This window comes from Ochotona curzoniae, unplaced genomic scaffold, assembly GCF_017591425.1.
Source record: "Ochotona curzoniae isolate NIBS_2020 unplaced genomic scaffold, NIBS_Ocur_1.0 contig_908, whole genome shotgun sequence".
In the NCBI taxonomy this organism is placed as follows: Eukaryota; Metazoa; Chordata; class Mammalia; order Lagomorpha; family Ochotonidae; genus Ochotona; species Ochotona curzoniae.
In genome coordinates this window covers 18,099,838-18,125,663 of record NW_024466607.1, presented here as the reverse complement: position 1 = coordinate 18,125,663, position 25,826 = coordinate 18,099,838, and the positions used below count along the sequence as shown (strand labels likewise).

Here is a 25,826-nt window from a genome sequence, read left to right as displayed (position 1 = left end):
GTAGATCCCCCTACAATACAGGAAAAAAAAAAAAAATCAGCCCACTTCTTCTGTCACCATTTACAAATTAGAACTGGTCAAGTTTCAGGACCTAAGGAGAAGGAGCCTTATTCTTCAAAAACCCATCAAAAAAAATTTCTTAAAATGAGAAATTGCAAGGATATTCTCTCCACGGACACTGTGCCAATCCCTGAGTAGCCACAGGCACTCCACCCTGGCCCTCAAGCGCCGGGATGCTGGCAGGGGCAGCTGACCTTCTCAAAAACAAGCCTGCCTTTCCCAGTGCTTTCCTGAAAGTCAAGGACAGAGCTCACTGCAGAAAATAGATCCTTCAGATAAGAAACAAGAACCCTGGTGCTCCTGCCCTAATTGAAAGGTTCCTTAACACTTTCTAATTATCAGAGCGGCAAGGGAGGGCTTGAGGCATGACCAAGTGCCTAATGCGGCTTCAATATAAATTACTACCTAAGCCTACGGCACATCTCCAAGAAGTTGATGGTTTGTCTGAAGTGCCCTGTCCTGTGTAAATGAGGACACCCAACAAGGCACTGGGAACGCGCAACTGGATTCTGACCTCAGTTTTGCTACCACCAATTTGCTGCAGCCCTGGCTCAACCTCTCCCTGCTCTATTTCCCAGGTTTATTACTGGCCGAGAACACTACAACTTGGTATAACCATAGGGTCTCCCAACGCTAAGGTGTATGTTAAAACACCCTTGCACATAAAGCACGTCTTGGAGACACTGGGACCCTGAGGATCAAAACCCTGGGGCCCTGAGTATCAAAAGTTCAGATGGCTGAAATGATTCTGGACACCTGAAATAAAGGTGCCCCTCAAACGGTGCTCAGCAGGATGAGACCTGCACGCCACCATGTAACTGCCACAGTCCACAGGATGTTCCGACTCCAGTCTCCCACCCTGCTTAGCATCCTACTCAAAGTAGTACCCACCTCGGAGGCCACTGTCCAACACAGCCAAAACAACTTAAGACTCTCCTGCTTGAAGGATCTCATCAAGAACTAAAGAGACCACACAGACTAGGCCGTTAACCGTCACACATCCTCATTCTGTTTCCTCGCAGCTGAAATTATGCACTGCACCCCACAAAAACTTACTATGTGACAATCCTAAACTTTAAAAAAGGTTACTTGACATTTTAGAAAGATTTCTTTTTTATTGGAAATGCAGCTTTAAAGAGGAGACACAGATCTTCCATCTGCTGGTTTCCTCCTCAAACAGTTGCCAATAGCTGCAGCTAAGTAGACCCAAAGCCAAGAACTTCTTCTGGGTCTCCCACACAGGTACAGGGTCTCAAGGCTTTGGGTCAAGCTCTGTTGCTTTCTCAGGACACAAGCAGGGAGCTGGATGGGAAATGGAGCAGCCAGGACATGAATTGGCACCAATATGGTATACTGGTGCTCTTGCAAGTATTGGACTAGTCTTTTGAGCCACAGCAATGGCCCTTCAAGTAACTTTTTAAAAAGGAATTGAAGAAGGCACAGTGGCATGGCCTAGCGGCTGAAGTCCTCGCCTTGAATGCCCCTGGATCCCATATGGGCGCCGGTTCTAATCCCGGCAGCCCCACTTCCCATCCAGCTCCCTGCTTGTGGCCTAGGAAAGCAGTCGAGCACAGCTCAAAGTCTTGGGACCGTGCACCCGCGTGGGAGACCCGGAGGAGGTTCCTGGTTCCCGGCTTCAGATCAGCGCAGTACCAGCCGTTGCACTCACTTGGGGAGTGAATCACCGGGCGGAAGACCTTCCTCTCGGTCTCTCCTCCTCTCTGTATATCTGACTTTGTAATGAAAAATAAATAAACCTTTAAAAGACAAAAAAAGGAATTGAAGAGACAACCCATAGAAAAAGGGAAAAACTTTCACAAATCATGTATTCCATAGACTGACATCCAGAATATATAAAGAATTCCTACAATTCAATAATTTAAAAAAAAGCAAACTACAAATGAGCAAAGGATCTGAATAGACATTTCGCTAAAAAGATCTACAAATGACTAATAAGCACATGAAAAGATGTTCACTACCATGAGTCATCAAGGAATTGCAAATCAAAACTCAATGAGATACCATACCACATCCACTTAGGATAGCTCCAATTAAAAAATTAAAAGGCAACAATAAGCACTAGTAAGGATATAGAGAAAATGGAACTTTCAGCCATTGCTGAAGGAACAGAACACGGCAGGGCTGCTTTGGAAAAACCGTCTGGCAGCTCCACAACATGTTAAAGCTACCTTGGGACCTGGCGATTCCCTCCTGTGCATTCACCCTAGGGAAGGGAAAACATGACGTGCACACAAAAACTCATACACCGACATTCACAGCATCAGTATTCCTAACAACCACCACCCCACCCATTGCCAATCGCTTGATGGGCAGAAAACAATGGTGGCCCATCCACAGCAAGATTATTTGGCCATAAAAAAAGAAATCCTGACACACACACAGGCAGAGATGAATCTGTGATGACATTAACTGAAGCCAGACGCAAGAGCCCTCATGCATGAAACCTCCACAGCGGTCAAACCCAGAGCAGCAGAAAGCAGATTCATGGTTGGATGGGAAAGCACACTGACAACTGCTGGGTAGTAGGTGTGTTTCGGGGTAGTGATTCTAAGGCTTATTTTATTTTTAAAAATCGATACAGAAAGTTCTTGTTTACTTTTTTACTTCCCAAATGCCCACAGTAGCCAGGAATAAGCCACACAAAGCCAGGAGAAGGATCTCAACACAGGTTAAAGTCTGAGTCCCCCCAGCGACTCCCCAGGTTTGTTCTAGCAAGTAGCTAGAGTCAGGAGCAGAGCTGGGTCATCAGCTGGGCACTCTGGCAACCTCACAGGCATTTTAATCACTATGTTAAATACCTGCTTCCAAAGCTGATTTTGTTGTACAACTTCATAATATACAAAGAAAAACTGTAGAATAGTACATGAACTACATCCCAATAAGGCTGCTTAAGAATAGGAACATGCCATCATCCCTGTTACTGAGTGGAGGCCAACTGACCATGCATCTTTTGCCCCAGGTCCCAGTAACAGGTGCCGTGACCAGTGGTCATCTGAGCCCAGCTACAGAACACCAAGTTAGATCCAAGATGCTCCTCTGATGACTCAGATTCCTTTTTAAGGCAGCTTTGCTTGTCTTGCACGGCTTCACACACAGTAGTGGGGGAGTTCTTTCCGCTACAGCTAACTTCTAACTTCCCTGGCTGCATAAACCCATTTTAGGGGCAGGAACCTGGCAGAGTTAAGATGCTACTTGAGATGACTGTATCCATATTGCAGTGCCTGGATTCAAGCCCTGGCTCCACTTGCAATTCCTGCTTCCTGCTAATGCACACCCTGGGAGGCAACAGGTGATGTATTTGAGTCCCTGCCACCTACTGGCTCCAAATGGAGTTCTGGGCTCCTGGCATCAAATCTATCCATCCCTGTCTGCCATGGGGAAGTGAACCAGCAGATGGAACATCTGTGTCTCTTGTTTCCCTGCCTTAAAATTAAAATGGATTTTAAGAATGAGTTTTAGGGGTAGGCCTCTGGCTACTGGTTAAGATACCAATGTCCCACACCAAAGTGCCTGAGCTCTACCCTGGCTCTGGCCCCTGATCCCAGCTTTCTACCTTCCAGTGCACACTGGAAGGTAATAGGTCAAGCGGTTTGTCCCTGACACCTGTATGAGAGCTGTGGACTGAGTCTGAGCTTCTGGCTTCCACCTGACCCATTCCTGATGGTTTTAGGCATTTGGCAGGGCAAAGGGGAGTTGAACCATTGAACCAGATGATGGGAGCTCACTGTCTCTCCCTTTGTCTCTGGAATTTAAAACATTAATGTTTCTTTCAAGCACATTAAGAGGCAATAAAATCCAGAAACTTGCAAATTCTAAGTCCATGGCTCTCCGATGGCAACCGAGATAACTCTGTCTACTTCTATTAATAAACTTAACTGAATAACAGCTGCTAGTGATATAATTAGGTCAATTCCTAAGGACCCCTGAGCTCTTGCAAGGGTCAGGCATCCATAAAAGAGCTTCAGAAAGTTCATGGAAAATAGAATTAAGATGCTTACTCTGGTATGTAAATTTTTTTAGATCCATGCAGGTTTTTTTTCACAGCACATGTTTTTCTTTAACTTTCCATTTAAATAAAGCTTTTTCTACCACCAAATTCTCCCTTTCCAGTTTTCATTTATTTGGAAGGCAGAATGACAAAGATATGAAGGTCTCCCATCTGCTGGTCCATGTTCCAAATGACCAGGGCTGAGCCAGACCAAAGCCAGGAGCCTAACACTCCAACCAGGTCTCGCAAGCCAGTAACAGGGGCCCAAACACTTGAGGCATCTTCTGCTCCTTTCCCAGAAGCAGTAGCTGTAAGCTGAGTCAGAAGCAGAAGAGCCAGGTCTCCACTTTAAGGAGACAGGAGTAACTTAATCCACTGAGCCACAATATCACTCAACCCTTTTACTAAAGAATCACATGCACAGACTACTAAAATTCTTGCACAAGAATCAGTTTACCTTTTAACTCCATTTTCCACAAATTTCATCTTCACCTGATGTATTTACTCTTGCCTCCACAAGACCCCAGAGCTGAGTCCCTTGAGAACAAGGAAGATTTTTACAAACAAGGTGTTGGTCGGGAGGAAAGCGACTTGCTCCCCTCCTTCCAGGGGCCAACAAGGGGACAGAATGGCCTAGGTGGATGAATTCTTGGCACAAGGACAAAGGCAGATCCCAGAGGAAACAGCAGACTTAGGGATATGTGCCTGAAAAAGCTGTAAGGCTGCCGTGTTTAATAAACACACTAGAGTCATGTAAATAGTGTTCCTGTCCGAGCAGGAAGCTTGGGAAGCGGAATCGGTGATTTAGGAAACACTACCATTCCTCAGAACATTCCCAGAAGGCCGTGCAGACCTCCCCCGCCCCCCACGATGCTGTCTGCCAACCAGAAAATGTGGCTCTTTGAAGACAGGCTGCATCTTCTTCCTAAGACTGGAGAGTTTCAAGAAACGCCTGGTGAAAGATGTCAGAGAGCAAACTGAATCATCCCATATTTTAGCTAGAAGCAAAGCAAAATGAGATGCAGCTATGGGCTCTGTGAGCAATTCTTGAAGTGTTTGGCCTCCCTGGGGCAGGGTGCAACGCACCAGCATGACCACATTGTGCTTCGTTCCCCGGAAGCAACCACAGCGGCTCCCAAGGGAGCCTTCCACCCTCCCTCAGGCATTCTGTTCCCAGCTCGCAAGGCCATCAAGGTATCTGCAGCATACACAGGTGCCTACTTCAGACACAGTGAGGTCAGTCATCTAGTCAATGCCCAAGGCAAGGTGGGGCTGGGGGAATAAACAAAGCCAAGGCCTCATCCCTGCCCATAAACTGTTCACCTTCCTGTGGAAGCCTCACGCCAATCCACAGCCCAGATGCCAAGGCTGCTCATGCAGCTCCTCACCTGTCCCAGAGCCTGGCCCACCCGAGTTCCAGAGAGAGCACACAAGCCCATCCCCGCACCACCTGTGAAGCCACAGTGCAGGGGAGTTGGAAAGGGGGGAGGGGTAAACAGACCCAGGCCCAGGACCCTCTAGCCTCAGGCTAAGACCACATCCATCATTTCAGGGTTTCATCACACACAAAATGCAGGTTTTGGGATAGGATGAAAATGTGGTATTAAGTATACTCTGTTAACACTAGGAACTGGGATATACCACAAGTTCACCTGCAGGGTAGCTGGACCACAAGCCCATCCACATCAGGTAAAGCATTTTGTGATCCGCATGTCACAGCAAACTGCCCAAGTCCCAAGAAGCTCCAGGAACAACTGAGACTTACAACGAGAACAGCTCCCCTTTCTAAGTCACGAGGCTGCTCCAAGGCTGATGGGCTCTGTGGGCCCCTCGATCCCCGGTCTCCTTTCCACAGCCTCAGTCCAAGCCAGTGGCTGCATTGGTGAATGTCACTCCTCCTCCGTGAAGGGCCCAGGCATTGGCATTGCAGGAACACAGGAGTGGAACTGGAACAAGGGGACTGGGAGGAAGGGGAGGCACCAGTCCTCCTCCTCTTTCAACACCTAGGACAAGGGTGATGCCTTCCTCAAGCACATGTCCTGGTCAGCTGTAAAAACACTTTTACACATACACACGCTCCACCGGGAAGAGAGTAGGGGTCACACACAAGAGAAGTTACAGAGCAGGAATGTAAGCCCATGTCACTCCACTGAGTTTAGCATCTTTTACAGGGCTGGGCACACACTGGAACAGTGGAGAGTTTGGCTGTGAAGGATGCATTCCCTCATCAGAGTCAGTTGATGAAGCATCTGTGCAATGGGGATCTTAATGACTGCAGCAGGGCTTGCAAAGACAGGCAAGAACATAGGTATACATCAGGCTTAGCCTGGTGCCTGAAATGCAAGGGACCCCTTAGTTCAATACAAGAAGGCAAACACCCTCCCATTCAGACATGAGTATGACCATAAATGCTAAGTACCTAGAGACCCACCACACACACACACACACACACACACACACACACACACACACACACAAACACACCTGTGCTGACGCACAGGGGAGACTCCATGATGCCAGAAGCACTACACAAGGGAAGCACCCAACGTCCCATCCTAATTCCCCTGATCCTTGGGACAACCCTGGCCAACCCCAAACCCCAGCTGTGAAAGTGAGCAATGCTCCCGGCGCTGCCCTGAGAACGGAAATCACACAACAGGATACAAGCGCCCAGGGTCCTTGGCAGGCCAGGTCTGACCACACAGGTGCAGCCATTATTTTCACTACTCCCATCCAACGAGGCTCACAGCCCTCCCCCCTCCCCCGGCCAGAATCCAACACACACACACCCACACACCCACACACCCACCACCACCACCATTTTGTTTCCCAGTTCCTCTTTCCTCTCCTGAGCAGCATGTCAATCAAGACGCCTTCAGGGGCTCCCACCTGGCCGAAGCAGAGAACAAGACACAGCTGGTCCAAGACCTAGCTAGAAAGAAGATAGAAGACAACATCATGCTTCGAGACTCGGTTTGTAACTCTGGATCACACTGCACAGCAGGCTTCGGTCTTCCTAGCTGCAGCAGAGGCAGATCCTTAGTGTTCCCCAAGGCATCAACCCTTTCTTGTCTAATCAGAGATGGGGCACAGGCCACCCACAGCCCTGACAGGGTAACTTCTCATTCACTCCATCAGATCCACCCAACGCCGTCTGACTGCCACGGTGGGACAGACGGGCCACATCTGCCTGGTGACAATGCCTGCTTTACAAATGGCCTGGAAAGCAAACACCAACCAGCAGACAGGCCAGACGGGCACAATTGCAGACACCCTGCCACCCTTCCCTGGGTGCCCAGGAGTGAGCCAGCCAGTCTTCCCAAACCTGCCTTCCTTCTTTCATAAAGCGAAAGCTGGTAGCACCCCCTCCCCAGACTGCTGTGCCGGGGCTCAGTGCCTATCTAACCTCTGGCTCACAGCACAGCCTTTCCCAGGAGTCAGGGCCTGGGCAAGCCCTTTAGTCTCCCATTTCCAACAGCGAAGAAACCAGAAAGGAAAACACAGCTTGTACCATCATACAATTGGTGGATGCCAAAGCTGAGGAGACTGAACTCAGGTCAGTCTGACTCCAGAACCCCCACCCTGGGGCCGCTTTCCAATACTCAGCACTACACCCTGAAGGTCGCTCCAAGTCACCTTCCCAGACTTACAAGTGCAATACAATCTACCAAATGCCGACACGCAAACTCCTCTAACTCAAATGACTACCAAGGTGTTCAGCAGGGTTTCTAAACAGTCAGAGACCTTGTCTCATTCTGTCTCAGCAGTAGCACCCATGCTCACCCAGGCCTGGGACTGTCCACGGGTATGGAAGCAGGCGGTCTGGAAAACTGCCAGGCTGGGTCCTGCCTTCTCAGCCCCAAGTACTCACCCAAGTCATGCACTGAAGCCCACCCAGGAGTCCTGGCACCAGGCTCTGCAGCCAGCTCCGCCAAGACCTTCACCGTCCGCTGCTCCATGCTCAGGCCCATCAGCCTGCCTCCCTTGATCTCCCCTTATATCCTGGTGGATGAGGGTGAGCGGCTGCGTCAGAAGCCCAGGTGTGACTACTGCTCCTGCCAATTACCGAGAAGCAGCCTCCCGCAAGCAACCAAAGCACGTGCAGCCTGTCTGCTCACCTGTAAGATGAGGAGGTTGACTGTATCTCCCTCCCAGGTGCATGAGCAGGAGTTAGCGAGAATTAAAGACGATACAAGAAACCTCAAAAGGTTTGTAACAAAGTGCCATTATAAGTTTGTTTTGGGTTAAAAAAAAAACTTAGATCTACTCCATGGTGTTCTCACAATATGCATCTTTCATGAACTCTTTATATTTACATGGAAAGCTCACCTACCTCAGCCAACATCAACTACAAGCCATCACTGAAGTCAATTAACCCTGGACAAAAAGCAGAGTAGAAAAACCACAAGAGAACCCAGGCAGGCATTTGGCTGGGTGGCTAAGACGCCTTACATCCCTTGTCAGACTGTGTGGGTTCAATGCCAACCTCCTTCTCCTGGCTCCAGCTTTCTGCTATTGCACACACAAGTAACTGGGTTCCTGCCACCCACAAGGGCAACCTGGATTGAGTCTCTAGTTCCCAGCTCCTGGCCTCGGCACTGGCCCAGTCTCAGCTGTTCACAGGCACTGGGAAGTGGACCAACAGATGGAAGCTGTCTCTCAAATCAAACAAACAATGTTAAAACCCACAAGAGAACAGAAGACAGCTCTCTCCTGCACCCTCACAGCTCCTGGTCATTGTCCTGATGACAAAACAATGAGAAGGTCTGCGGGCAAATGATTTCAGAGGGTTAGATTGTAGCAAAACGCTTTATGGAGTGGGCGAGGGTGGTATGCCTGTCCCCTCGGTCAGGTGGGAAGTGCCTGGCTTCCATGCAAGTGCATAGCTGTCGCTGGTGTGGGTACAAGGAAGACAAACACCCTGGTCCAAGTCCACCACTGGATCCTCTCTCTGCTGTCCAATCCCTGGGCAAGCCACCCTGTCAGGTCTGTAAAAGGCAGTCCCACCAGAAGGTGGCTGATGTCTTTTCCAAACCCATGCAGAACTCGCCAGCACCAGTCAGACCCTCCTTGGCGTTAATGCTCCAATTAGCTTATTCCCGTGGCCAGCCTGAGACTGCACAGCTTCCTCTGCTCTAACCAAGCTAGTACCATGCCATGCGGCCTTCTGGCAAAAGATTTACTAAAACACCTCTCAGCTACTCAGTTCTTGCTGGGTGTCTTCACATCTTCACATTCCAATTCAAAATTTTAGATGCTTTAATTTCATTCCCACCCAATTAAAAAAAAAACTCCAAAAAAGAGCTTTAGATAGTCATCATTAACTTATATAATTAATTCGAATGTGTGGAAACCCAAAAAGAAGTCACTTTTGCATTATCATGAAAGCAGGATGAAGTAGTGTAAGAGCATTTTACTGATTAAAATTGTATGTAGTTCAAAGGCAGTCATTTAAGTACTAATAGTGTTTTGTCCTTACCTGGGCAAGACATCTTGAATCCCCAGCGCCTATAAAACTGTACTACATAATACAATGTAAGCAACAATAAAAAAAAAATAAAATAAAATAAAATAACGGTCATGTCCTCAGAGTTCTTGTGAATAAAGTAACAAAGCCACATCTCTTAAAACAACCAAAAAAGCAGAGTTGGGAGGGCAGGCGGGCTCTCTTGCATTTATTCACACCATCCTTTTTTGTATTCTGATTTAAACCAATTCAGCACAGTGAGTGAATGTGTTCAGTGAACTGTATTTACATGTAATAAATGCTCCAAAATGTACATTATGAATGATTAAATCATGTCTGTGCTGCACTATTCACTTTTAATCTTCCCAGCTTTAGTCCTGCGCTAATTTATATAATCAAAGAGCCAAGTTCTCTGAGAACACGGAAGAGCTTTCGTTCATGCCCCAGCTGCAACGATGTGTGTGAACCTTTGTAGAAGGCCAGAGCAGCCGCATCTGCCTCCGCGGCATTCCAGACTCAGAACAGCACTGCACTGACACGGCTCGCGGTGCTCTGACACTGTGCCTTACACCAGGACCCATGCTGCGGACTGTGGCGCGCTCTAGGTTCCTAGAAAGCGGCTCTCAGAATGCATGCGGTTGCCTGCCTTTGTTGTCAAAGGGATGGAAACTGCGGGAGTTGAGATGTGCCTCTTCTGACACAGCTGCTCAGAGCCTGAAAGGCAGCTGAGCGCCCAGGTGTTGCCCATCAATTCACCTTCTGCATCCTGGCAAGCCTGCCCTGCTTCCATTCCCACTTGCACCATTTTTCAGCAAATGTCATTTTATAAACCACCTCAGCGCTTCTGGAAGGTGAGGGGTGTAAACTCTAGGTAAACATCATAACAATAATGAGATTTCACTGTGCATGAAAGCAAAATCACTACATATTTACAGAATGTGGGACATTAGAACCTACCAGGTTAGATACACAGAAGGCTTTAAAAAGTGGGTGAAAATGCATGTCACAGGGGAAAATGCATAAATATGGGAACCTGAAAATTAATTTGTTGCTCAATTCCATTTTGTGCAAACATTCTGAAGTATGCTTGTGTTTTTATTCTCCAACAGGAACGTAAAGGCAGAACCAACCTAAACTAAAACGACACAAGCAACCATTCCAAAACACAGACTCAGCTCTTGTCCATCAAAAAGACAACAATCAACTAAGCCATGGGACATTTATGCAACAAAAACTGTCAGACCTCTATATATGAATAGAGAAAGATACACAGGACACATTAAGTGGAAAAAAAGAGGTGGTCAAGTATTCCACATTTGCATAACAGTTAACATACCCAACTTTAAAAAGTTCATGGAAAATAAAATTCATCCATAATCTGATCTTGTAACAAAAATAGTACAGCAGGTTAAGTGAATACCAACATCCCATATGAGCAACAGTTTAAATCCCAGTTGCTCCACTTCCAATCCAGCTCTCTCCTAATGTACCTGATAAAGCAGCAGATGACGACCCAAGAACTTGGATCCCTGTACCCACATGGGAGACCCAGATGGAATTCCAGGCTCCTGGCTTCAGTGTAGCCCAACCCTAGCCAAGGGTGGCCATTTGGGGCATGAACAAGCAGATGGAATATCCCCCCGCCTCTCTCTCTCACCCTCTCTGGTTCCCCCTCTCTGTGTAACTACTTTTCAAATAAATCTTTAACATTTTTACAATCCCATGAATAATTTTTCCACAACGTAAATTTCCTTGAACTTCTTGAAGATTCTTTGTATAATACTCACACAAAGAGTAAAATAATTCTGAAAAATCAAACCAAAGTAATTAGCATGGTCAGTAAAAAGGGAATGTTTATTTTATCCCTAGTCTTTTACACATTTAAAAGGATGAACTTAGGATGATTTGTGCAGATTTGGAATGATGTTTTACAAAATGCAAATATGACAGGCCAAGTTGGGTCCCCTCATCCCACATTATGGGTTTTCCTTACTGAAAAGACAACAATGGCAAAGGTTGCTGAGTCGGCACAGAAAAGGTTTCCAGGGGACAGGGCTGCTCTCTGCATGGCAGGCCTCAGTAGGTATCTAATGAACACAGGTGCCTCTATGTCCTTTTTTATAAGCAAGTATCCTTACAGCCCTAAAAAAATATCTGTGCTAGACTTCCCCTCCCCCAACACAGGAAAAGGAGGCAGAGAAAGTGGAGGCAAACAGCAGGATCACCGCCCTCCCCCTCTGCCACACACACACACACACACACACACACACCCTCCTTGCATCCCTAGCAAAGCTGAAAAGCAGCCATCTCCTCCCTCCTTCCCAGGCCAGCCAGGGCTCACCCAGGTCCACAGCCCCTCACCCAGCTCCCTCTGAGCAGCTTGCACCTGCCTTCCCTCCCTTCTGGCCAGCCCCCTAATTCACTCCCAGTCCGACCCTCACGTTCACTCATTCAATAATTTCAACAGATGTCCTGTGATTTCTAAAATTGCCACTCACCCAGCAGGGAGGAAGAAAAAATGAGCTGAAATAACTGCTCTGGGTTCTGGAGAAGGAGGAAATCCTTCACTCCAGTCTGCCCAGTGGATGTCTTTCTCTTTTTCTCTCTCTTCCCCTTCCCTCCCTCCCTCTCACCAGCCTGACCAGCAACCCACCCCACCCCACCCCCCACACCCCCAAGCAAGCAGCAGCTGACTGATCATGGTTTCTCTTTGAACCCCACCTTCAGTTGTTCTCAGGGCTGCCTCCTCCAGCCCACCCATCTGGTTTTGCTGCCCAGCAAACACACTTCCCACGAGAACCCTAGCTGGAGAATACCAATGTCACCTGAACTAAAAAGGGAAGACACCTCCAGCACTTCTCTGACTCCCACCCCATGGGCAGAGCAGAGCTGGAGGGTGGTAGGGGTGGAGGGGATGCGGGAACCACATCCTGTGACTAGAAATGGAAGAGTGCCCCTGGGAGCTGGAGTAGAGTGGGAGGTTGTGCTCACCTATTCCTGGATCACCTTCTAACTATGCCCATCCCTGCCACTACAGGCCCAGGGACACCCCACCATCACCCCTTCCAGCTCGCTAACTACACAGCAACCATACCAACTCCACCAACATTTAATGAGGTAGAAATGTTGGCACCGTGGTCCAAGTTGTCCACTCCTTACCAAGAAATTCTCACATTGAGCAGACAGTGAAAAATTAAGGCAAAGGAAAGGAAACTACCCACAACAGCATCCTATCGGGATTCCTGCTTCTCACGTGTTCATTTTTGAGATACTAAACTTGAACACACATTAAGAAAGGAATGCAAAGAAAAAAAAGGGCATGTATTTTCCCCACAAGTCCCTCCCATCCTAAATGAGCTGAGGACATCACACTTAAGGCAGCCCAGAAAACTGGCCTCCAGGAGGTCATTCAGAAACCTAAAGAGGAGGGACATGGCAACCCTTCCCACTTCCTAGCTGTCTCTGCTGCACCATTTCCCTCCTGGACTCTTCAGCTAACTCAATGAATGCATACACATAAGTACATATTTTGTTGTCCCAGGTAAGCCATTTGAATGTGGCCAACACTCTCATATGTCCAAATCCCTCATTCTAAGGGAGTCCCACTTGGTAAAAGATCTAAGCTGTCGGGCCCGGCACAATAGTGTAGTGGTTAAAGTCCTTGCCTTGTGTGTGCCAGGATCCCATATGGGCACCAGTTCTAATCCCGGCAGCCCCACTTTCCATCCAGCTCCCTGACTGTGGCCTGGGAAAGCAGTAGAGAACGGCCCAAAGCCTTGGGATCCTGCACCCATGTGGGAGACCCGGAAGAAGTTCCTGGCTCCTGGCTTTGGATTGGCTCAGCTCCAGGCATTGCGCTCACTTGGGGAGTGAACCATTGGACGGAAGATCTTCCTCTCTGTCTCTCCTCCTCTCTGTATATCTGCCTTTCCAATAAAAATAAATAAATCTTTAAAAAAAGATCTAAGCTGTCACCACTCTACCAAGTGTGACTACACAGAGATTCACTGCTTAACCAATCAACCCAACGAGGGAAGACCATGTTGGACTCCATCAGAAGGAAACTGAATAGAAGCAAGTCTGAATTCACTAAAACCTAGATTTTGAGAGAACATCAATACCCAATCCAACACATACCTGTTCAATAAAAGATCTAGCAAACTAAACTTTTAATTGGGAAAATTATATAACAGCTTCAAAGGACCAGCACTTAACCAGTCATTTAGGGGTCAGGTGGAGCTGTGGTACAGTGGTTAAAGTCTTCATCTGCAGTGCCAGCATTCCATACGGGTGCTGGTTCAAGTTCCACCTTACTCATATGCCTGGAAAGCAACAGAAAATGCCCCAAGTACTTGGGCTCCTGCCCTCAAGTGTTTAGGTTTCCACATCCACGTGGGAGACCCAGAAGAAGCTCCTGGTTCCCAGTTTCAGACTGGCTCAGCTCCGGCCATTGTGACCGTTTGGAGAATGATCCAATAGATGGAAGATATTCTCTCTCTCTCTCTCTCTCTCTCTCTGCGTGTGTGTCTGTATAACTCTTTGAAGTAAAAATTAATAAATCCTTTTTTAAAAAGACACCTTCTACATTACAGTACCTGGGTTTGAATCCTGGGATCAGGTCCTGATTCCAACTTCCTGCCTATGTGTATCTTGAGATACAGCAGTTAATGCTCAAGTAATCTAGGTTCCCAGCTCAGCTTCCAGTTTCAACCCAGCCTACTTTCAACTGTTGGGTCATCTAGGGAACGAACCAGCAGATGGAGTGTGCTCTTGCACTCTCTCTCTCTCAAATAAATAATTAACTTTGCAGAGATGCAGTTATCTGTACAGCCCATAAACTGGTCCACATTTTATTATTAGGAAACCAACTTTGTGTGAAGTGCTACTATTCAAACCCATCTGCTTGTCATGTTACAGCAATCCCTGCACCAATCTTGACATGGAATGTAACATCCACCCAGACAGAACCATTCCCAGATTCATACCATGGATTCAAACAGTAGCAACAAGTACTTGTGTTTCCTCTCTCCTGCTCCATATACAAAAAGTTACCTGTCTTACAGATTCAAAAGTATCAATAGCTATTGGCAATTCATTTCTCCTGCTCTAGAACCCAACCCCCCCCCAAAAAAAGTTGCATTTGCCAAGAAAGAAAGATACAATCCTGAAATTAAAAGTGAACTCTAACAGCTGTTTCTGGGATTTATAGTATTAGATAATAACAGCCTCTCTGGCAAACATTAATCATTAGCCAATTGTTGAAAATTAACTAATAATCTCTAAGAATACACTGCTTGTATGATGGTGTATTTGTTTATTCACTCAAGCAATGTGCATTTTCTAATGCACCTACTAGGAGCCCAGCACAGAGACAGGTGTATTCACAACCTTGTAAATGGAAATAGACCCCAGGTCCACCTCTAGTTTCATCCACACTCACTGTGCTAATCAACCATAGGGCTCCAAAGCCCATGGGTCCCCCAGCCCTGTCCTAACACAGTTCCAAACCAAGGCTGCAAGGGGCTAGTCTCTGTAAAGGGCAGGGGCTGCTGACAGGAGTGTAGGGAAAGCAAGCAGGTGGGGGTGAGAAATGAAGGCAAGATCAGAGAAGGTGGAACCTAGAGGACAGTACACAATCTGTCCCACATGAATAGAGAGAACTTGGTATGCAGCAATGAGAAAATGCAATCCAAGATGAACACTACAGAGTGAAGTCACAGACAGCTGCAACACCCACCTTGCAGGCAAGACCCAACCAGCTGGGTTACAAAATCAGGTTTCAGGAGTTGTTGTTCATACCACTCTGCATAACAGGAGAGATGCTAAACTGTACATCCACATAGATCCAACAGCCCTGCTTTTCCAGCTCAGTTAGCACAGTACAAAGGATCTAGGCCACGGCACTGATCATCCCCCAGCATTCCCGGCCCTGCTGACAAATCCCCACAGTCCAGAAGAACTTCCCAGGCTCCACCAGCCTTAGCACCCTGAGTCCAGCTCACAAAACATACATGACTCCTCAGCTGTGAAGCTTGGCTCTGGGGTCTTCTTCAGCCACAGGTGCACAATTTGCCACCCACCCTCAGGCAAGGACCTCCAAGAAGTCCACAGAGGTACCAAAGACCCCTATCCAAGGCTGGGAGGACAAAGTGGGTGAGGTGTTTCTAAAACTGCTGGGCTGTCATCCCCATTTACTTACTAAGCATCTACTGTGTACATTGTGTCAAGCATTGCTAGACTCAAAAGTAGTTCACCAGGAATGACATTCTGAAGATGCTTGCTAAGAATGTGCATGTAAATAACTACAACAGAGCACTTTATATGCAGAATGCCCCAAGAGAGGTTCAGGTAAGGCTGCTCCTTCAGATCAGTTTACAAGAGGCCTCTTTGAAAGGTCATAAGTCAAGTTTATCTGCGAGCAGAAGTGAGCATAGTGACAGATGAATAAAGGGTAGGAAGGAGTAAGAGAAAGCAAGGGAGGCAGAGCCAGCTGGTGGACAAAGAGAGGAGAGGTGGTTAGTGGGCAAAGGTGGAGCACCAGAGCCATGAGAGTTAAACCGAAAAGGTCACGCCGGACCAAGTTGCACCTGGCCTTTTGTCCGGGGAGAGCTTCGTCAGCGGGGATTGCTTCTCCAGCAAATGTCACCTGACAGTGGTGAAAAGAGAGGGGAGACGTAAAATCTGCAAGATTTTGTCTTTAATGTCAATAAGCTACAAACACAAAAACACTGGACCCAGATGGGAATAGAGCCACAAAAGGGCCAAAGACTTAGTAACTTCTGCTGTTACTGCTGAATTTCATGAGCATTTATTAAGCACCTTGTAGGATCCAGGTCCTGTTGTGGACAAAGACACAGAGGGGTACAAGCCAAGGCTGGGGCTGGCCCTCGAGTACCTTACAGAGGACAAGAGATGCCATGTTAGGTGCAGACCGCTACTCTGGCCATTCTGTTTTTTAAAGAAAAATTTGTTTTATTTATTTGAAAGGCAGAGTTCCAGAGAGAAGGGGAGAAATGGTGAGAGAGATCTTCCATGTATAGATTTGCTCCCCAGACGACTGGAGCTAGACCAGACAGAAGTTAGGAACCAGGAGCCTCCTCCAGGCCTCCCATGTGGGTGTAGCTCAGGCCAGCTTCTGCTGCTTTCCAGGTGCATTAACCGGGAGCAGCCCAGACACAAAATGGTGTCGGTAGGCAATGCCAGTATGGCAGGCGGTGACTTAACCCGTTACATCGCAACACTGGCTCCAGCTCCAACCACGTCCTAGCTGAGGCAGCAGTCCTGCAGGAGGTAACCTGGGGTGGGAAAGTTCTGGGTATGTGTGCATGTGTGAGAAACAAGGGCTGGGACAGAAGACAGAGCATGTCTGTCACAGCGAAGCAACGCCATGCCAGGACATGAGGGCACCCCTCCACAGGGCCAAGAAGAAAACAAAGTCGGTGAGGACAATGCCATGAGGCAGTGCCGCTGCTGAGCAAACCAGAGGGGACATCACTGTGGGAACTGAGCGAGCTGCACGGTTTCCATGGCTTCAGCCTCCACGCATCCCTGAAAATCCACAAAGGAAAGCTGCGTAGAAACTTAGACTGTTTATATTTTAAAAATAATAATAAAAAAAAAATCCAACCCTGGGAAAACATACTGGCCCCAAGGCAGTCTCCAAATCCCCAATGCCAGCTGAGTTACACACACAGCCCAGAACAGACACATGCTGAACCCATGGGGACCACAAGAGGAGTCATTTCATTACCACAGCAAAGGTACAACTGACCCTGGACGTCACTCTTCGAACCCAACAGACACAATTCCCGGGAAGCAATCCGGCAAATCCATGCCCAGCTCCCTGACAGACAAGGCTCCTTCACCCTAGTCGGCCTTGGCCTATGTTTTACCATTCACATGAAATGAAAGGTATTTACTATGGATGAGAAATAAGCTTCGTTCAGCTGCCTCTAAACCCATCCCAAAAATAGAGCAATCACTTTGGTACAAATTGGGTCAAATGTATTAAACAAAAAAAAAAAAGCAGGCTCCCTGGTGGCAGGACTGGCGTGGCATGGGACCTCGCTCCGAGTCAGCAGGGTTGTGGGGTGGGGTGGGGGTGCAAACCACAAGGCCAGTCCCTTCCCACAGCAGGGAGGGACCATTTAGAGACTGGCAGAGTACAAACCCATCCAGCCACGTGACCATCCAAGTGCAATCAAGATGTGAACATGAGGGCTATGAGTTTCAGCAGGCTCGGCAAAGAGGTCAAAGGGATGTACACAGTTTTTAAAAAGGCCTGGCAAACTGACGCACTTGCCAAGAAAGTGGATCTATTGTGGGGGGAATGAGAGGATAAAGAAGAGGGATTCAACCATTTCCTGTCCCTCACTCCCTTGTGTCTTAGCTGAGAAGTCCAAATGGTCTGACGGCACTTAGATGAGTGCCCTGAATTTCCCCAGGAGAAAAAAAAAAAGCCAGAATATTAATTGGCTTACACATACAGCTACATTAATTATTCCATTGATCTGAATTAATCTGCCCTTCTGAAAGGTATTTATTTGCTAAGTTTGTTTAATCATGTTCTCTTGAGCAACAAACTGGGTCACCATCCACGCCGTTAAATTTGGTAACAAGGCTAACACCAGCTGCAGTCTCAATGGTGAAGACTTAACTCCTCGACCTGGGTGGCTTTCCACCACCCTCTTCTCCCTTCAAATGCAACTTTCAACCATCCTGTGCCTAATGACACACCCAAAGCTGCTCCAGACACCAGCATTGCCTGGGTACCCGCAAGCACACTTCTGTTTACAGATGATCTTACCCCCACCATTGCGTCTTCAGAGGCAACAGCCAAAATGCCTCCACAGTCTCCAGAGGTCAGACCTACAGAAAGCTTTAGGCACACAGACATCACATGATGCTTGAACTCTGCTACAGCATTTCAAATGGCTTGTGAGCCCCTCCACATTATCAACCACTTCAGCCATGTCCCTAAGAACAGAACTGCACCCACTGAGAAGTCAGCAGGCTCTGCCCCGCCAGGAGGAACCTGGGCTGTTTGCCTTCACAATACTCACTCAGGAGGGACATTCAGCTTCCACCCGAGAAACCAAAGCCAGACGCAGTAGCCAAGACAGGAGGACAGAGAGGAACACAAGAGCCTCCTGTGCCCCAGCCCTGCGCCTTCCTATGCCTGCCGGTGGAACGTGGCCCCTGTGCCAGAGAAGGGAGCCTTGTGAGCACCAGAAACCCCCAAATCCCTTCTGCACCATCCAAGAAAAACCACAGACTCTCAGAGGTCAAATCATTCCTTACACCAGTCCTGCACCTGCTAGGTAGGTGAACGGCAATACAGAAGGCTATGAGCACAGACCCCAACACACAACCACTGGGCAGCCAAGAGGCACAAGCTTCCTGGTCCCCTCAGCCTCTGAAGTGCCATTCATTCAAAGCTGGAACTTTGACCTTTCCCAAAGGAAGTTCTGCGGCATGCCCGTTCCATGATGGTAAAAGTGTTCCACTGAGAAAACATAAAAGTGTCTAAAGAATCCATGACCAGTGACTATCAGAGCTGAGCTGAGCTACACAGAAAAACACCTGTTTTTTTTTTTTTAACTGCACAGCTTCCCCCGAGGTCCTATGAAACGAACGTGTACCAACAAGCTCTAAAAGTCCATTATAATACCAATTTATTTAATCACAGAATCATTTTATATCAGGGTAGAACCTAGGATTTGGCATAGACACTTCAGTACTATACCACATAATTGCACAGGACATTTAATATAAATGAATTTGTTTTATCGTACTCTGCCCTTCAAAACTGAATATAGCTCAGGCACAAAATCTGATAATTCTCTACTTCTCAGAAAAATTGACCCAAGTATCCATGCCATCCCCAAAGGGGGAAAAGCCAGCAAAAGCTCACGTGGAAAGAAAAGTTATTTTAAAATCTGTTACAAATTTCTCCCATTAAAAAGTCCCACATATATTTATACAAAATTCATGGCTTTGAACACTTTCATTCAATACAAAATTTGAGAATACAGATCAGACACAAAGTTGAACCTTCTGCAGCAAAGCTCCAGGGAATGGCAACCTCAGCCAGAAAGACAGCCACCGGCTTACATCCCATAGCAAATGCTAAGATTTCACGGAGAGGAGGAAGAACTCCAAGGGCACTTACCAAGTTATGATTTGTTGAATTAGAATCATCTTCAGGGAATGGGATGTAAATAGCTAAGGCCACACAATTGGCAAAAATAGCCAATAATATAAATATGTCAAATGGTCTGAAGGATTTTGTTAAGGTTTGTATCTCTTATACAAGCAGCAACCACCTCTCTCAATCACACCCCGATCACATCACTTCTGAAATGAAAATAACACACACATATTGTTTTCAGTTGACTGTCACAACCAAGAGCAGGAAGTACGGTCAGTGGTCATCTCGTGGTAGATCCTGCGATCAGATGACCTCTCCATGTCCTTTTCTTGGTTTGCAAGCATCCTGTAACTCTCACACTTCAGCTGAACACACTGGGTAAGTAAACCGTCCCTCCAGCAAGGGCACTGTGTAAACAGGTTTCTACCGCTTGTAGTTTTGAAAGTCACAAACCCTTGCTACATTCTCAGCTGTCAGAAACCCAGAGAAGTCATCGCAAAATAAATCTCTTCCACAGATCCTCGCCCCCGTGTGGGAATGCCATTTTCTCAGGGGCTATTCTTGGCTGGGTCAGTCTAAATTTCCCATGTGGACTGGGGCAGGTCAACTCTCTAGCACCTTCTCTTGGCTCTATCTGCAACCTTCTCCATTCTACCTGTGACCCTAGACACTGAGTTGACTAAGCCAGGCTCTAGCTGCCTTTCTCTACCTCCCCTACTGCTGAGAGCCAATGGCTCTGACCATTTCAGATTCAAGCTGGACCGGAGCTCAGTGTATAATGTGCTGTTACTGTGTTCAATTTCTAAACAAATCATATTAAAAAGCTATAAGCAATCAGCACCAGACACTTTCAGAGCAGGTTTAACAGTTCTCAATCTCGGAGGTCTGTCTGGAAGAATTACTGAGATGGGTCTTCAACAGACCAGTGGTTCAGATGTGCTGATGTCAGCAGACACCATCAGCACCCAAGATATCAACTCCAACACATCTGCCAAAACAACAGTGTCTCTCTTTCTCCTTTTCAGCCTTTCCGAATGCTCCCCAATTCCAGGGCTTAAGGTCACTGGCTTAACATTTTCTGGCTGCTCTCTGTTCCTTTTGACACCCATATAGGAAATCTAAAAACTACTGAGGGGAACATGCCTCCCATCTCTGCAGACACCTGAAGTTTTATAACCCTCAAGCCCTGGGCGAGCTTAGGGAACTCACCGGAGTAAGACAAGAATAACACGAAGCCTGTACTAACTTTGATGGGCTTACTTTTTAAGCCAGTTAGCTGGACTCATCTGGATTCTCCTAAGTCATCTAGTATTACACAATCTTATCTCCAGGGAATCAACTCAAAAGACTTCAGAGTTCCCTGCTCTCCTTCCCTCTCAGCAGGTCCCATTTAAAATGCACAAAGTCAATTGCCCCAAGTGGCTCTAGGCAGAAACATACATATTCTCTCCCCTCCCAAGCAAAATCATGCTTCTTTTTCAATCTGCCAGGATCTAAATGTAAACCTGCATATCTGAGCAATATTAACACTGCTTAGGGAGACCAGACATAAGGTGTATGTATGTTTCCTTTTCCCCTACTGGTCCGTTTTAGTTTCCCACGCCAGAAGTTATCATCTCCCTGCTACAAGACTTTCCAGACGAAAAGCAACAAGGCAACAAAGCGAGATCTGAAGCTATCAGCAACTTCTGAGAAGAATAATATACCCCTCCCCTCATCTCCCAAAGGGTGAAAGGCACCTCTGCTTAGCAGGCCAGGGGCTGCCTAGGCAAAGCTGCAGTAACTCTGCTCTCTGAAATAAAAGGATACTGACATAGGAGGTGGAAGGGGGAGAAGGTGGACAGAATCTCTGCTTTCTACAGACTATCCCGTTTAGGAGCAGGCTTCTCACTAACCGGCAGCCCCATCCCCAGACCCTGTACAAACAGCAGAGCGACCCAGGAAGTCACTCTGCACACAGCCACTGCTCTGTACAAATTACCCTGCCAGATGAGAAATGGCAACGGGCCTCCCACTTCATTCCACAAGCAGCTAGTGACCCCACCGAGAGGTCTCTGCTTACTCAGAGTCATACCAAGCCAGGCTCAGGAGCAGGGCAGCTCTCTGGCAAACCACAGCTGCAGCAGCTGTGGCTCTGATAATGCCAGTGCCCAGCACCCAGGCCCCCTAGCTCCCCCGACACACACACCATGTACCTAATACCTTCCCAGGCCTGCCACAAGTGTTCTGTCTGCAGGTCAGGGAAGACCTTACAGGGAAAACTGTACAAAACCCAACCACAGCCAGAGGAGAGACACCCTAACTGACTGGAGGGAGACGGCATCTGTTCAAAAAAAAAAAAAATACTGCAACACATGAACATCTCTCCAAGCCTGCCTAGCGCTCACCAGACTCCTTCTGGGCAGATACCTGATTTTAGCTCCTCTCTCGTGGGCATGAGAAAACCAGCTTAGACGCAGGGCAGGCCAAGAGCTGTCTGACTGCATGTTCCCTTGGTCAGTTTCCCTTTCAGCCTGGCTACCCCACTCTCCCAGTCCCACTCTCCCAAACAGGGCCTGGCCTGGTGGAGGACACCCTCAGTCACACTCCCTTCTCTGGCTGGGAACTGCTTGAAGGTTCCTGCCAGCCCCCTACACACACTTCTGGGGAAAAGCAATGCTTGATTTGACCCAAGCCAATGAATCATCTCATTAGAGAGCCACTGCCCAGGGAGAAGCGTTCGGTCAACCTCTCCTGAAGGTGGAAGTGGTGGGAACCAGCCTCGGGGGGGTGGGGAAAGGGGAAGCCCATAGGAGGATGGCACGTTCCCAAGACCTAGGACTCCACAGCCGTCCTGGAGCAGCTGGACCTCAGTTTGAAAAATACGAAGGAGACACCCAGAAATGCAACACCAGGCCAAGGACACAGACCGGATTTTTTTCCCCCCTTTATAAAGGCAACAACTGCAAATTCCTTCGTGGAGAGCATAGCACTAAAGCCTCAGGAGGAAGTCACACACAGCCATGCCTCTCCCCTCACCACTGGCTCCCTTCCTCCTAGCTTAGTGTTCAAGTGCTGTTGTAGAACCTGTCAAAAGGAAATTCCAGGAAGATGCAGCATCTAACAGCAAAACAAGACCATCAAAAGCACTCCCTTTAAAACAACTATACACACTTTCTGACTCCCTGAATCAGCAGACCCCCCAAACGTAGCAGACAAGCAACAACCTCCCCGTGGGTGGGAGGGAGTTGAAGAAGCAAATTTCAAAACACCAGAATGAGAAGAGTCAGCTAGAGGTCAAAAAAACGAATTCACTTCCAACAAAGTCTTACAGAGCGGCAGATCTTCAAGCACAACAGGTTCAAAACATAACCACCAGTGGTTGGAAACTAACCAACAGATCGCCTAGGCCCAATGAGCAAAGGTTAGGTTCTATGTGTTAACAATCCATCACTGTGAAACTTCAAGTGATGACCCCCTCCCCTACCCCTAAACACACACACACACACACACACACACACGCAGGCTAAATATACCACTCCCTGCAACCTGCAGCGCCAGGAAGGTATAAACAGTGAAACCCTCTTAACACACAGCTTTCTACTATGGCTCTCGAATCCCACAAGGCTAGAGCTTTGTGTCATTTCCGAAAGCCAATCTTTTTAAAGAACAGATGGTAAAAGAGAAAACAAGAAAGATTCATCCTCCCTGTACCCACCTCCTCACCCCCCCCAAAAAAAGGATACTTCCATTCCACTATACTAATGCAGGCTCTCCGGATGGGGTTATTGAGTGACAAACAGAAAAGGGCACGGGCAGGTCGGCTGCTGGACGAGTTCCCCTGTTTTTTGCTCTTGGCGTATTGCTGACGTTTTCTTTGGGAGAGAGATCCGACAGGTGGGGGCGCGGAGGTGCTCATGGTCTGGGCAGCCTTGGCCTGCCGGGCAGCGTCGATCGCAGCCTGCCAAGACAGGACAGTTTGCTTGGAGCTGTTCGGCTGAGAAGTTGGTCCTTCCCCAGAGAGAGGGAATCTGCTGCTTCTTGCATAGTTTGCCTCTGGGGAGAAGGAGAAAAAAAGAAAAAAAAAATTTGAAAAAGAGACACTGCGGTGTGAGAGGTGAGGCCAGGTTGCCTCGCAGGGAGGTGGGGAGTGCATTTCCATGGTGAAACACAGGTTCTGCTCTGTGGCGAGAGTCCACACGCTGTGCTCCCACATGTCAAGAACATGGGAATCCTATTGCACCATACCCTTCTCCACCAGGAGTCTCGTAGGTCACCCTCTCATTCACTGCGCACCTTTTCTGACTTGGGAAACCCATGTATCTATCACTCATGAGTGAAGAGATGAACAGCTTTTCTGTAAATAACCACCATCATGATCAAGCGGGGGTGTGGGGAAGACAATGCCAATAATTCAATAGTCTTAATCATTTCCAGGGTGTTACTCCAACATCTTTCCACAATGCAATTTTTTTTTCCAACATGGAAAAAAAAAAAAAAACATCCACCAGCACGCGGGCAGTACGAAAAGTCTGTAACAAATATCTAGATGATGCACTGACACTTCCTGCAAATGAAAATTCATGATGCTTGGGACTCATTTCCTCCACAGGCTTCCGGAAACAGAAAACATCTTTAGGGCTTTTTTGCATTTTAAATTGCAGCAGCAGCAGCCAAGCCAGCACCCAGAGAGACACAGAAGGCAGTCTGCCGGGCACCCTTACACACCTAGGACACACAGGCTGGAAGGTGCCTGGGGCCCAGAGGCCTAGGCAGGAACCTGCTCAGCGGAAGTCTGCTTCAGTTGCACGCATGGCACAACCCCAAGGGGGTCTTCCAGTGAGAAGCCCCCCCTGGTTTGGGGTCAGCTTAGACCCTGGCACCTCTCCACCGGCACCTTCTTGGCTTGGGTCACACCACCTCCTCACCCAAGCAGAAGTCACAGTGAGCTTGGTGGCACAGAGATGGTGGGACCCACCAGGATTTGCAAAATCAGCTACTGCAAGAAGTCAGAGCAAGCACCGGTCTGCTTGCCCAGCAAGCCTGAGAAGGGAGCAAAATGGGCAGGCAGCAAGACAATCTGGGCCGGAGGAGCGGTGCCAGACCGTTCCCTTGGGGTGCGCTCACCCGGAAACGCTTGCAACCCACCTAACCGTAGGGGAGGGGGGGGGGGATTGGCGACCTTCAAGGAAGAGGGCTGTCCAGGTACTGTCCTAGCTTCGGTCGACCCAGCTGTGGCCAGCAAAGAAATTGCACGTGGTGGCCGGGCCAGGGCTAGGGAGGGGAGCCCCACAGTGGAGGCGAATCCCAGGGCATTGCTAGGTTACCGGTGTGCCGCGGGCGCTGAAAGCTGGGAGACAGGAGAAGCACTGCTTCCCGGACCCTTCCTCCAGATTGCAGGGAGCCTCTGGCCTCCCTCCACCCCCTGCCAGGGCCTGGAATGGGGTGCTAGAAGGGTAAAACCCGGCAATCCTAGAATTTTCCGGATGCCACCAAAGACCTCTTACCCGGTCTAAAGGGCTCGGAGGGAGTGGGGGAGGAGAAGGCCAGAAGACACTGGGAATGGGGGCTCTGGGCACAGACTAGCGGCCCCATTCCCCTGCTCCCTGCCTTCCCGAGCCTCAGAGGAAAGTTGTGCCAGGGGACAGAGAAGCCGCACAGGGCTCCACACGCTCCGCGGCCGCCCCCACCCCACAAATGCAGAATCAACTCTGACATTCAGGGCCTCAAGGGGAGAGCCAGGGTGGCCGCCACGCATCTCCCCGCATCTCCCCTCTCTCAGCGGATGGCTCCGAGCTGGGAGCATCCTTTCCAACCCCCTCAACCCAGCCGGCAAGGCGCAGCCGTGGGGGGTGGGGGCGGGGAGGGGGTGGCCGGAGGACTGTGGCCAGGGCCGGATCTGGCCGCGGGCGCCCAGGCTGTGCTGGCTGCTCACCGTTCGCGTGGTCCTCTTGCTGCTGCCGTTGATGCTGCATTTTTTTCATCATCATCATCATCATCATCCACGAACATTTATTCAGCGCCTACTGTGTGCAGGGCACTATGCAGGGAGGAACAGTGAAGGGGTTCCCAGATGGGTAGGAGCCGCGGTCCCTGCCCTGATTCTCGCTTAGGCAGGGGGTGGGGGAGCGCCGCCGGGGACAAATAACAGAAAATAAGGA

The 25,826-nt window shown here is 48.5% G+C and overlaps 1 protein-coding gene across 5 annotated transcripts in view; it reads right to left on the bottom strand.

Annotated features, from left to right (window-relative positions):
* The window catches only part of CACNA1D (calcium voltage-gated channel subunit alpha1 D), a 419,352-nt gene that overhangs the window by 271,873 nt on the left and 121,653 nt on the right, over nucleotides 1-25,826 (bottom strand). For 4 of the 5 annotated variants that reach the window (XM_040994637.1, XM_040994639.1, XM_040994634.1 and 1 more), the window contains exons 1-3: nucleotides 25,601-25,667; nucleotides 23,412-23,721; nucleotides 19,708-19,813 (exon numbers count right to left, since the gene is read on the bottom strand). In XM_040994637.1, coding sequence (XP_040850571.1) covers nucleotides 19,708-19,813; nucleotides 23,412-23,721; nucleotides 25,601-25,667 — 483 coding nt within the window. Of the gene's footprint in view, nucleotides 1-19,707; nucleotides 19,814-23,411; nucleotides 23,722-25,600; nucleotides 25,668-25,826 lie in introns of those variants that run through there. The other variant, XM_040994635.1, reaches the window with a different exon arrangement.